Consider the following 14,038-nt stretch of genomic DNA (forward strand, 5'->3'; position numbering starts at 1 on the left):
TGCACACACACACACGCACGCACGCACACACTCACACACACACACATGCACACACACACACACACACACACACACACACACACATGCACACACACACACACACACACACACACACACACACACACACACACGCACGCACGCACACACTCACACGCACGCACGCACACACTCACACACACACACACATGCACACACACACACACACACACACACACACACACACACACACACGTTGTGTTCCGTGTGCAAACAGATGCCTCTTTGTTCTAGTAGTTGTGGTGGATGTACTGAATGCTCCTTCTGTGGCCCCTTCTCTGAACTGGTCTTGTGTTCTCTCTCTCCGTCTGTCTGTCTCTCTCTTATTATCTCCCTCTCTCTTCCTATCTCTTTCTCTCTCTTTCTCTCTCTGACCTGTCTCTGTGTTCTCTCTCTCTCTCGGATTGGTCCCTTTCTCTCTCTTCTCCCAGGTCCCTGAACAGGTTTGTGTGATACAGAGTTTTCATCTGAGCCCAACAACCAAGGAGAATGATACAAGAGCCTACAGTACAGCACCCCGGCCTTAATTAGTGTGAGGTGTCTCAAAAGAGAACGATACCACAGCCTGGTGATAATCATGTGAGGTGTCTAACAGGACAGTTTTGCAGAACTCTGGTTTGTAATAGTGTTTGGTGTCTTACAGTTTTTCTCGATTGTTAACACACATTTTCTGAAAACATGCCTCATATTCTCAGAACTCTACACACAAATCCAAAACAACACACACAATGGGCAAAACTCCACAATTCTCCTGCAAAATGACACTTTACCTTCAAAACAATGTAATTTCTCCTCAAAATGCTCTTTTGTTCTCACGAGACACACACAAACCATCATATATCAAGACATTTATAAGGACCAGTTGAACACTGATGTGCTCAGTGTAAAACACTGCGATGAATTGAAAACACTTCTTCTCCATTCATTATAATGACGTGGGCCTTTTTTTGTTCAGTGTTACACTACAAACAGTACTACAAACAGTAGATAAGCTGATACAGTAAGTTGATATGCTTACCCTATCAATATTTTGAAATATCTCATTGTTTTCTATTATTTTTCTTTGTATTTGCCGTAATGTTATGCCGTTTTTTCTAGGACAATGCTCATGATTTCAGTTTCCTGTTCCGGAGACAGAAGCCCTTGTGTTGGTAATCTTTCGGCTACCAAACAAATAGTAAAATACTGTAAACTGTGTAGGAATACAAAGTAGGAATACTTTCCCCAAATACTTGAAACATGCTTTTTTTTTACAGTCCTACAGATCAGCCCACAGGCAATACTGTACTACTGTGCTCATTGAGCTGTATTGTACTGTCCGGTACTGTACTGTATTGATACGCAGCACTGCAATGTTCTAGTGGCTCGGATCTCATCAGAGATTACGGTCCTTGGCCTCCCCATTCTCCTCCTCTTACTCTCACTCCTCTGGCTCTGCCTGTGCCTGTACTACTATACTGTAAAACTAAAGCTCTTGATTGCTAATTGTAAGACTGTGTGACAGGAGTTTGCCCATCTGAAGAGTCAGTGTGCATGGTAGGGCAGTTAGCTTTAGAACTTGAATGGCAGTGTGTTCTTTGTGAAAACAAGACATTTTCTTCATGAAAATTGTGTCTAATGCACAGAATTGTGTGTAGTGTTTTGAAAACAGTGTGTTTTAGAACGGCAATTTGAGTGTAAAGCAGAAATTGTGCTTATAGTTCAGCAGAATCGGTTCAGGAGGTTGGTGCATGAGCTACATATTATTGGAATTGTGTCTCAAGTACCAGAAATTGTGTGTAAACAATTGAGAAAAACTGTAAGCAAAACGATACAGCACCCTTTAGATAATTCGGTTGTGAAGTCCGACGTCACGGACCCAGCAGCTATTTTGTGAAAAGACGGGTTTTGCTACTTGTAAACTTTGTCATCACCACCTTCGTTTTAGCGGTTTTAAAACAAAATCGCTAAACTTTAACAAAGTAATCACTGTAGCTATGCAGCCAGATGATATATGAATGGGTAACGTCCAGGCTTCCGCGAAAAATATAGATTTGATTAGGTTGAGGCAACAAGTCCATATAAGATGACAATTTTCTTAAAGGCTAGTCAGAATAGCGGAAAATAATAGTTTATTTTACTGTCTATGGAGAATAACATGTGAGTTTGAAAGCCGTTGGACCCGGAAAACTATTTATTATCCCATTACATGTAATACATCATCACTTAAAAACCGAATAGTTTGAACTGTCTCAAGGAAATACAACAAAACAAATTCAAGTCTACATGATCTTGTCTAACAGCATAACTGTACAGTACAGCACCCCGGTCGTAATTAGTGTGAGGTGTCTCAAAAGAGAACGATACCGCAGCCTGGTGATAATCATGTGAGGTGTCTAACAGGACAGTTATACAGAACCCTGGTTTGTAATAGTGTTTGGTGTCTTAAAGCAAAACGATACAGCACCCTTTAGATAATATCATCTGTCTTCAGGAAATAAAACAAACAAATTCAAGTCTACATGATCTTGTCCAACAGCATAACTGTAAGAGTGTAAGCTCAATGCAAGAGGGACATTTAAATCTAAATAAGAAACTGCATTCCTGAATTCGATTTCTGATTTATTTATTCGTATTATATTGTATCATATCAAATCAAATTCTTTGTGCCAATTCACTTGGTGGTTATAATCGATTAGCCTATTATAATATCATACAATATAATATTATATAATATAATATCATAATGTAATATATATTATGATATGAATTATTTAGAAATATATTATACCTTAACATATATTACATTATAATGCATTATATCCTGTGCTGTCCTCAGTTTGTCGGCCAGAGGAATGTCCACCTGGAGAGGACGTTTTTCCGTCGGCACGCCCAGAAGGCGCGCTCGGAGACCTTCATCGACCTGCGGGAGGTGGTCACGCGGTTCTGCATGCCGCCCGGCGAGTACCTCATCGTTCCGTCCACGTACGAGCCCTACAAGGACGGAGACTTCTTTGTGCGCGTGTTCTCCGAGAAGCACGCCGACTTACAGTGAGTGCGTTTATTTATTTGTTTATTTTTAGTAATGATACGTTAACAGGTAGGAAAAAGCGCAACACTGCTGAAGCGCAACACTGCTTTCTTGACTTTGTGTAATAATTCTATTTACCACACACACCACCACACACACCCACATAGAAACACAAACAAATCAGATCGCGTCGCTATTCAAGAAGATTTACATTTACAAAGTTTAAAACTACAATGGCAATCATGGATTAATGGAGGAATAAGTAAAATATTGACTTTTGAACAGCTCAGAAATAAATGAAGAGTTATTTTCCAAAACGCTATAACCACCATTTTTTTTTCATGAATCATTTTTTTTGTTTGTTTGTTTTCTAAGTAATTTCAGTGGAGCTGTAGAGTTGGTTTATGTTTAGTTGATTTATCTTTACTCAATCAAAACAAAACAACTGCATTTTTATTGATATTACCTGAAATACACAATTGAATAACATGAATTATTGATGTTTTCAGAAATGGATTTATAGCGTTTTGGAAAAGAGCACTTCAAATGTAACTTAACAAACAATTAATTATTTAGATATCTACTATTGAATAGTTGGATATCAAAAAATGTTGGTGTGTTAGTGCAAAGTGTTTGTATGTGAGTGTGTTTGTGTATTAATGTTGGATTTTGTGCTGTGTTTTAACTGCATCCTTAAAACACAATCATAATGCAGGCTATGTGATGCATAATGCAGAATTTTAATATATGGATGTGTTTATGTCCCTTTGTTTCAGGGAGCTGGACGACCCTATAGAGTTTAAAGTGGAAGAGGTAAACACACAGCCCATTGTAAATTGACAATATTTGAGTTACATGTTAACGATTAAGAGGCGTAAGTGTTTGTGCATGCATAACTCATATCTACGGACACACGTTTGGCAGTGACACTACCAAGGTACTAGTTGCTATTATAGTTAGCAACTATGCTTTTGGGACCCCATCATCTTCATTTGCATGTAAATCTTGAGTACCGTCTTCCATGTTATCCTCCTGATTCATGGTGGTTGATGTGTTTTTGTATTTATGTTGTGCTCTTGTCATTAAAGTGTTTTTGTATTAATATTGTTCTCTTGTCTTTGATGTGTTTTTGTATTGATAATGTGCTCTTGTGGTTGATGTGTTTTTGTATTAGTATTGTGCTCTTGTCTTTGATGTGTTTTTGTATTGATAATGTTATCTTCATGTGTTTTTGTGTTAACAATGTTATCTTGCCGTTCATGTGTTTTTGTGTTAATAATGTTATCTTTGTTTGTAAGGAGGAGGAGATCTCAGAGGACGAGGTGGACGGGACATTCAAAACGCTCTTTGGGAAGCTGTCGGGAGATGTGAGTGGAGACACGCAGACACACACACACACACACACACACACATATACACATAACGTGATCGCATACGCACTCAACACCAACATACACATACACACAATCACAAAATACACACACACACACACACACACACACACACACACACACACACACACACACACACACACATACACAAACACACACAAACAAACATAATCAGACCCACACCCACACTCAACCGCAACTTACACATGCTCTTACACACACACACACACACACACACACGCACACACACACACACACACGCACACACGCACAGACTTACACAGACACATACACAAGCACTCACAAACAAACATAAACAGACCCACACCCACACTCAACCGCAACTTACACATATGCTCTTACACACACACACACACACACACACACACACACACACACACACACACACACACAAACACGCACACACACGCACAGACTTACACAGACACATACACAAGCACACACAAACAAACATAAACAGACCCACACCCACACTCATCCGCAACTTACACATGCTCTTACACACACACACACACACACACACACACACACACATACCGGTAAATGTAAACATAAACACACGCTCCCTTACACCTAACTCTTGTACAAACATGCAACAGTCTCACAGGCTCTCATGCCCCTGTGTGCCATAGTAGGGCCCTCAGTGTTGACCTTTGACCTGTGAGTGTTTTCCGTCCACAAGCGCTCAGGATGCCAACTTCCTGTGTTTACCTAGCGGCTAAACACCCACTTCCTGTTACCCTACAGGGGAGACTCTTGGACTAGACTGAGATGTTTTGGGAAGAGAGTGCTAGTTCCAGGAAATCAGTAATTGGTGTTGCAGAGCATGTTACAAGACGTCATGATGTCCCTACAGTTTTGAGTAGAGCACAGGTTCTTTATTTGAGCTGAGAGTTTGGATTGTCTGCGCTGTGTAGAATGTGGCTTTTTGGCTTTTTTTTTACCTTGACTTTCTCTTCTCTGTCTTTGAAGGACTCTGAGATATCAGCTTTTGAACTGAAGAACATTCTCAACAAAGTAGTGTCCAAACGTAAGCTCCATCTCCACCTGCTCTCCTCTGACTGCAGACACAGTAACACCTGACATTGGCTACCTGTAACCCCCTTCATTAGATTACACTGTTGTGTACTATAACCATATGGCGAGCACATTGGCTAGATATCTACACAGATTTGTTTTTTAAATATATATAACAACGTGAAACATATTTAAAAATGTATACGTGGAATATATTTAGTAAACATTGTAAATTCAATACCATTTTGGATGCTGATGGCTTATTAATCTGACTCGATTCAATTGTACTGTTATGCAAATTAGACTGGAACACTGTAGGAATTATAGTATTTTACACTAGCATGCATACCACCACCATAGAATAACTGTACACATTGTATAGTATTCCTCTTTTTTTTTCGTAAGGCTACTGCGTGTTTCTCACTGTGTGTGCTGTGGCATCCACCCCTCTCTTCACTTATCAGAATCTTTTGAGACCCCACCACTTCCAAGAGCACCTCCTCTCCTAACACCTCTAGCAAAACCAACACACTCACACTCCCTTGGTCTCCACCCACGTGGCCTACTGCCTCGTTTTGCACCAACACTCCTGCATGATATCAGCCTCTGGTTATCTTGTATTTTATGTAAACACAGTATAACCAATCTGATGTTTCTGTTTTCACGCTGTAGCTTGACTCTGAGTCTTCATTTGTAAGTCGCTATGCAGGTGAATAAATGTGATTGTTCTTCTCAGGCCCTGATATTAAGGCAGACGGCTTTGGCCTGGAAACGTGCCGCAACATGATCAACCTACTGGACGTATCCTCTCAAGTGATTAAGATATTCCACATGTCCATTGAGAATTATGTATTTGAGTTTATTTCTTTGAATTTCTGTTGTAGAATGGTGAAGTGAACATAGATATGTCCCAGTGTAAAGAAAAAAAAACCTTGTATTTCTTTAACCGACCTTTCACAGAAAGATGGCAATGGGAAACTTGGTCTGGTGGAGTTTAAGACACTGTGGACCAAGATAGAGAAATATCTGGTGTGTGTGTGTGTATGTGTGTGTGTGGCCTGACCTCGTGGCAGTGACCTCGTATCGTGACAGTGACAGAACCATGAAAACTCTTGACATGTGTTTCAGACCTACAGTATGCATGATGCATGATGTGTGCATTCATTATGGTGTGGGTGTATGTATGTTGTCTGTCTGTGTTTGAGTGTATTTCTGTGTAATTAGTGTATTTTGATGTCTGTGTGTATGTGTGTGTGTGTGTGTGTGTGTGTGTGTGTGTGTGTGTGTGTGTGTGTGTGTGTGTGTGTGTGTGTGTGTGTGTGTGTGTGTGTGTGTGTCGTTGGGCGAGATAGAAGATTTATCGTCAGCGAGATGAGGACGATTCTGGCACCATGAGCTCAACTGAGATGAGAGCAGCTGTTGAGGAAGCTGGTGAGTGTGAAGTAGAATGTGTAAGTGTGTGTGTGTGTGTGTGTGTGTGTGTATCCCTCAGGTTCCTCTCTGAATAATGTGTGTGTGTGTGTGTGTGTGTATCCCTCAGGTTTCTCTCTGAATAATGTGTGTGTGTGTGTGTGTGTGTGTGTGTCAGGTTTCTCTCTGAATAATCCTCTGCACCAGCTCCTGGTGGCCCGTTTCAGTGACACTGACCTCACCATCGACTTTGACAATTTTGTGAGCTGCCTGATACGGCTGGAGTCCATGTTCCGTACGTCTCTCTTTCTTTGTTTATTTGTCTCTCTCCCTCTCTCAGTCTATCTGTCTCTTTTTTCTCTTTCGCTCTTCCTCTCTGTCTCTCCTTTTTCTCTTTCTGTCACTTTCGTTTTTCTCCGTCTTTCTTCTCCGTCTCTCTGTCTTTCTTTTCCCTCTATCTGTCTCCATCTCTCTCCCTCTACCGTTCTCTCTCCTTCTCTCTTTCTCTCTGTCCATCCATCTCTGTGGGTCTCTGTCTCCACTATGGCTTAACGATCATTTTTCACTCCCACTCTAGAAATATTTCAGACTCTGGACACGGATGGTTCAGGAAAAGTTGAGTTCAACATGTTTCAGGTGGGTCGGCTCAAACTCTTCTCTCAAAATCAAACAAAAACAAAATATATTATTTTATACTGTTTCACCATTGCAATGGTCTGGACGCTGTAGAATTGTGTGTGTGTGTGTGTGTGTGTGTGTGTGTGTGTGTGTGTGTGTGTGTGTGTGTGTGTGTGTGTGTGTCCATGTGACGGATTAATGTGTATAGTGCTTGGAGGGGTAGGATATGTTTATCATGTTTTGTATTTTATCTCCCCCTAGTGGCTGTATTTGACCCTACTGTGAATTTCAAACCAAATGACCAGCAGGGCGGCGCTCTCCACTCGCTCCAGTTACTTCTTCTGGACACTGTTACTGTAGCCTACTGCCCCATCACCCTGCAAAACACTTTTTATTTGTTTTTGCTGATTGCATTGGAGTTAGACCATGACACATATCAGAGGGGGAAAACTCCAGCTTCAGAGAGTAAAAGTCTGATTGTGTAATTGGTTCTACCTGTGCACTTAGCACAGGCGATCTCGTCAATTAGCTGCTCTATCTAGCTGAAGAGTTGTGCTAATTAGATTAAATTAATGGCATGCACAGATTAGGGGTGGGAATTGGCAAAAGAATGACAATTCGATACTATTGCGATATTTGGGCCACAATTCGATATTATTGCGATTCTAAACATATTGCGATACAACAAGTATTGCGATTCGATTCTGCGATATATTGCTATTCATGTCTCTCATATTGTTCGAAGGCATTACAAAAAATAAGGAAAATAACACTGTTCAACTCACTTTGTCATGGCATAGTGCTTATCAAGGTCCTTACTATTTGCTTTTTGTTGAAAACCGAAACACACCCACACTTTCAATTTGAAATTGCCGTTGAATGCACAATAAAATGCACAACAAGCGCCACCTTGTGAGCGTAAAATCTTGAATTTCTCCCTTGGGGATCAATAAAGTATCTATCTATCTATTTATCTATCTATCTAGCAAATTTAATGTGATCAGAGTAAACCCTGAGTAAACGCGCCTCAAATAAAAGTAAAATAGATAATTAAATTATATAATTAAGTATTGCGATACTTGAGCTACTCGTATCGATATAATTGCATGCACAAAATATCGCGATACTAAACAGAATCGATTTTTTCCCCCACCACTAGCACAGATATGTGGTAGGACATTTACTCACTGAAACTGTTGTTTTCCACCTCTGCCACATATTTGCAATCAATATGTAAAACGGCTTGACATCCTGTATTCTGCTCTTGTTGACAATGTTGTAATTAGTCAATGGACTTACACAACTGAATAATTCTAGTTAACTATCATCAGTTATACAGCACCGTAGTAATAGCCATCATGTTATCATCAACGGTCTAATACAAACTTGTATATTTTTGTACAGTAAAAGGTATTACCTCTTGTTGTCTGAATTCTTATTGCCAAAACCCCTAACCATGTATATAGCAACATTAACAGTGAGCTTAATTACAAGTAAATATTTTCTCAACAATCCTCTGAAAAGTAGTGGTTATACATTGATATTGATACTCGACATAATGTGCATACACCAACACACAGCAACAAGAAACGTTTTGATATAAACAATTCTTCTTTAAAACCCTCTTTAAGATTACTGGCATTATTAAAGGAAAATTGAGGAGCATGTGAACAAAGAAGTTAATGACAACATTTATCATGTGAGATTCAAGCAGCACTGATTGTAAATTGGAAAGAATAACCAAAAACCAAGACCAAACAGATGCAGAGTCTATGAATGGATGTTTTACAATTAATTGTACATTTCCAAAAGTATCAGAACAAGTCAGATTCATCACTGTGCCCAAATCTGGCCCCAGACCCAATGGACCCTTTTTTTATTATTGAATTTAGGACAACCATGTTTAAGGCTTAAAGTATCTTTGCCTTCTTAAGCACTCTGAACAAAAATGCTTCCATTACACAAAACATAAAACCTAATTCAAATGATTTATTTGAAATATTTCACAAAGTATTCCATAGAACAATCAATACAAACTTGCTGCAGACTGATTACTGACGGGCCTGAAAGTGGGAGTCTTATCAAACATTAACAGATCAAATTCACTTTATTCACCCAGTGGCCGGCTACAAGGTACACTTGCCATCACACTTCAGTCCAGCAGGTGGTGGTAATGCACTCTGTTTGCAAACCAAAACACTCACTGAAGAAGAAGAAGGTCACCCCTCTTTTTTCTGTGAGCTCCTTTTGGTAGTTTGCAAACAGATTGAATTGCCACTATCTGCTGGACTGAAAAAAGCATGGAGGTATTCAGGGGGTCAGGATTTGCCGATTAGCAAGGCACTTCCTCGTCACCATTTTCCAGAAATACATCATGTCCAGTGCCATTTCTCCCGATTTCTCCTCATGCTGATTGGTGACTGTTCCACTCTCAGCTCATGCACGAGCTTAGTGTGGGCATGAGCTCTCCTTCTGTACCTTACGTCAATCAGTAACCTGGCACTTAATTGGCTAAGTAAAACGGCACCGGAAACAAGCCCCTTGAAACGCCATGTTGAAGCAAGGGGGCAGGCATATTCCCGGAAGTAGAAACACGAAATGAGCTGGTGATCAACACTCTGCTAACTCCCTTGGACTGCCATAGATTTCAGATTTTTTTGCGATCCCATAACTTCATGTAACATGTGCCCTTTGTCTCCCTTATAGATTCTGTGTATTCTATATAGGGTATCGAAGGCAAAATTAATTCACTTCTTCCCCGTATATTACGTTGGTTTCCCGTAAAGAAGTATTTTAGCATGTCTGTTGTAGGGAAGCTAACGTTCGCCCGTAATGTTTGGATAAGAAGCTGAGTGAGCCTGCACGAAAACCATGACGGAGAGTCATTCGCAAGATCAGTGAAAATGCGTGTAGCCTACGGTAGCCTACTGTTTGATATGGTAAAGCATTACCTAGAGGCAAGTACAATAATAATATTAAAAAACGAACGTTAACAATTTCAGAGGTTTTCAATCTATCAGACGAGTTACAGCAGGCTAACGTCACAAAATGAGTTTGAGTCAGCGCAGTACGATGAACAGGAAACGAATTTTTGTTTCAGCCCCCTCTCATTGAGAACAACGGAGTCTGTTTGTCCATTTCTTTTAGGTCTATGTGTTGAAGCCATAGACTGTAAAAAATATGGACAAAGCGTCTGTGACGTCACCCATAGATTTCTGAAGAACGCAAATGAAGCCGTTTATGGAGGCTATGGGCGGCGCCATCTTGGGAAATCTTGGGAAATCATAACCACGCCCACATTCTGGCCAATCCAATCGAATGGGTGAAAGGGCGGGCTTTGTGCGAAACTGAGCCGAACAGGTGTTCTGTTCTGCTCGGCTTGTTCAGCTAAGCAGCTAATACGTTACGAGATTGGCAAGCTAGGCTACTGCTACGTTTACTGCGAAGCCACCGAACGAAGTCGAAGACTGATTCCAACCCACCTGAATTTGCTGGTAAGTTGAAACGTGTTCATGTATGTCTCTTGTGTTCAGACATCTTATATGATTATGTATCCTGCAAGCTAACCGGGTAAACTCATGTGAATAGTTAGTGCTGCTAACAAGTTAGCCTACTACAATGAACGGAGTTGTGTTTGCACCTTCTAGCAGGTGAAATAAGCTAGCTGACTGTTAACGTTACGTTACCCCATTTACAATAAACGATAGTTAGACTCCACTACAGATACATTGATCTTTAGCTTTAGTGATTAACGTTACCCATCTCTGTTCTCATTTTATTATTGGTAATGTAGTTATGAAACGTTGAAACTTATGATCCTGTGACATTGAATGTGGCGGTCATTTCATTGTAACATTAACAATAATTTGTCAACATCAACTAGCTCGCTTTATTCCGTTAAGTTATTGACAAAATCTTAGTCTAGTATTAGTTGTACATCATTGATGTGTTTTATGTTTTAGCAATAATCATGGGTTTCATCAGGTCCCTTTCCACAGGTGTATTAATCAAACACCATGCTGTCTGCATTCATAGTCAAGGTGCTTGATTTTATACACCTGTGGAAAGGGACCTAATGAAAACAATGAATATACAAGGGTGTTGTGTTATGGATTATCCAATGAGTAAAACTAAAAAACATTTTAGAGCAATGATTTGCACAATATGTAATTTTACTGTCAAAATCACACTCGTGACTACTGGTGATTACAAGTGTTGTTAGTTGACACTTGTGTTGTACTTGTATTGCATTTCATTGTAGGTTACACAGCATGAATGTAATTAAATTACCTTTCTATTTTGGCAGTACCTAATGTGTGGATCATTGAAGACTGCTATGTTTGCTGTGGAGAGGAGGTGGCAAGGAGGTCCCTGAGCTCTAACCTGGGTGGCTTGGCTGGGGTATACTGAGGTGGCATAGCATCCTTCTCCTTTTTGCCTAGTCCCTGAGGAGTGGATTTTGCTGCAGAGATGAATCAGAACCTGTGTGATCTCCATCTGCGGCCCCCCCCAGATGACCATTATCATATCTGCGTCATCGATGGGGATCCACAAACCCCAAGAAGATCGAGTATGGGTGAACAGTGTGATGGCCAGCTTTGTGTTGGGTCTCATGCCCCATCCACACAACTTTGCATTGTTTCTTAGAGACCAGGTTAATCTGTCTACTAGGGGCAATGAATATTTTTAAAATAATGTTGAATGTCTGTATCCAGTTGAATTCAGTAGGCAACCTGCATTTTGATGGCACTGAATTTGCACTTACAAATGGTTATGGAACTTTTCTAAGAGATGCTGTTGATATTGAACATTGGCACTCTACACTTTTTTTGTCTAGAACTGATGGACTGTTACACCCTTTCCTTTACTTATGTCAAAACCAATGTCTGTTCATTAACAAAATTACTGTTGATGGCACTGAAGTTGAAAATAAAAACACAAATGTTTATGGGACTTTTCTGGTCAACTGTGACCTACAGTACATTTAACTTGTGTCAAACCAGTTTTGTCTATGCTGTCAAACATTTACGATTAAATTGCAGTGGGAGCAAAAACAATCAGTAGGTTGAATTAAAGACCCAGATGCGGAAGTACATTTGCATTTTTACTTATGTCTTGAGCATTACAGGTAAATAACACAATGTTGTAAGCTAGTAAATAGTCAGTATATAGACTGCTTTGCAAACTCAGATGTAAGTAAGGTAATCATGAAGGGGTCTGCTGGTGAAAAGTCTTTGAAATCAGAAGTTGTCACTGGTCAAGAACTGTTGTTAGGAGCCAGCTCCTCATGTTCAGCACCCACTGGTTCAGCCTGGCTGGATCACCTAAAGAGAAACTTGACACAGGCAAGAATGGTAGATTGTTAATCATTGTTATAATCAAATTATTTGAATTACACTCCAATGTGGGACATATCAGTCTGTTCTTGTGTTGCATATATTGATTTGGCAGACGCATGTGGTACAGTACACTTTTGTTTCCTTGTGTCTAACCTATAACTGACAATGGTATATGTTGACTAGATGTCGCTCGTTATCACAGTTCCCCCGTGTTCAAAGTATACAGTCAGGTTCATAGCGATTCACCTCAGCTAGCCGAATCTTCGGCTTAGGTTAATGTCTTCACAAACGTTTTGATCTTAAATGCAACAACCGAGGCTGTAAATTGACAACAGACTAAGTATTCCCTAAAGGTTTTTTGAAGAAAACACATATGTTACCCTTACAGTCTGTTTGTTGATTACAGCTAACTCAAGTACCTGGGGCTATAGTAACATTAACATGAAGCTAACTCACAACAGCGGTTTTCACTACATTTCTTAAATGAATGTTTGTGGGTGCTTCTGCCATTAGATTTCAACAAAACGCAAATTAATTCATTACTTCCTTAACGTTACACTTACGTGGGGATTTCCGATAGTAAGCCAGCATGTTTGCGGTAGGTTAAACCAGAGACCACAGACGCTAATTTGTCCTGGCGATTTATGCTAACGTTACTGATGCTAAATAGTGCTAACGTTCACATAAGCTAGCAGCGGAATATAATAGAGGAATGTCACTTACCGGAAAAATAGAGTGATGTCCTCTTCTGGTGTCGGTTAGTACAGTTAATAGCAGAGAAGCCCATTGTATATCAAATATTTCAATAAAAATGTTCAGAGAGGATACGGTGATGAAGATTCAGGATCACGGCTGGGACGTCCACTCGGCTGGCAATAGCCGTGTTCAAGTTCAACTCCAAATGACCTTTTGCAGCAACGAGAGCTGCCGGTGGCAGCAGGGGCGGGGATGCAAACGCTGCTATGAAGTTGTACACTCTCTACTTCCCGTAGTGTAGACTTGGCTAGACTTGACCATGTGACGAATCACGAGGCACGGACCCGCACGGACTCTTGTGGATATGGGGAGGCATCTAAACACCTGCACACACGTCAGGGATGTAAAAGCCAATTAGGGCAAAGACCTGACGTCATGAAGGCAGGGTCTAGGCTCCGCTGCTCTCCGCAGTACCTCCAGACCGGCTGCTCTTTTGCGGA

The 14,038-nt window shown here is 40.4% G+C and overlaps 1 protein-coding gene across 2 annotated transcripts in view; it reads left to right on the top strand.

Moving 5' to 3' along the window:
• Positions 1 to 8,079, top strand: part of LOC134100748 (calpain-2 catalytic subunit-like) — a 21,270-nt gene extending 13,191 nt beyond the window's left edge. Inside the window, exons 11-21 of one of the 2 annotated variants that reach the window (XM_062554184.1) lie at positions 468 to 479; positions 2,855 to 3,066; positions 3,823 to 3,859; positions 4,345 to 4,413; positions 5,431 to 5,488; positions 6,212 to 6,276; positions 6,436 to 6,504; positions 6,828 to 6,906; positions 7,064 to 7,180; positions 7,463 to 7,521; positions 7,765 to 8,079. In XM_062554184.1, coding sequence (XP_062410168.1) covers positions 468 to 479; positions 2,855 to 3,066; positions 3,823 to 3,859; positions 4,345 to 4,413; positions 5,431 to 5,488; positions 6,212 to 6,276; positions 6,436 to 6,504; positions 6,828 to 6,906; positions 7,064 to 7,180; positions 7,463 to 7,521; positions 7,765 to 7,788 — 801 coding nt within the window. In that variant the 3' untranslated portion in view covers positions 7,789 to 8,079. Of the gene's footprint in view, positions 1 to 467; positions 480 to 2,854; positions 3,067 to 3,822; positions 3,860 to 4,344; positions 4,414 to 5,430; positions 5,489 to 6,211; positions 6,277 to 6,435; positions 6,505 to 6,823; positions 6,907 to 7,063; positions 7,181 to 7,462; positions 7,522 to 7,764 lie in introns of those variants that run through there. The other variant, XR_009941316.1, reaches the window with a different exon arrangement.
• The last annotated feature ends 5,959 nt before the right edge of the window (positions 8,080 to 14,038 follow it).

This window comes from Sardina pilchardus, chromosome 1 (assembly GCF_963854185.1).
Source record: "Sardina pilchardus chromosome 1, fSarPil1.1, whole genome shotgun sequence".
Lineage (NCBI taxonomy): Eukaryota > Metazoa > Chordata > Actinopteri > Clupeiformes > Clupeidae > Sardina > Sardina pilchardus.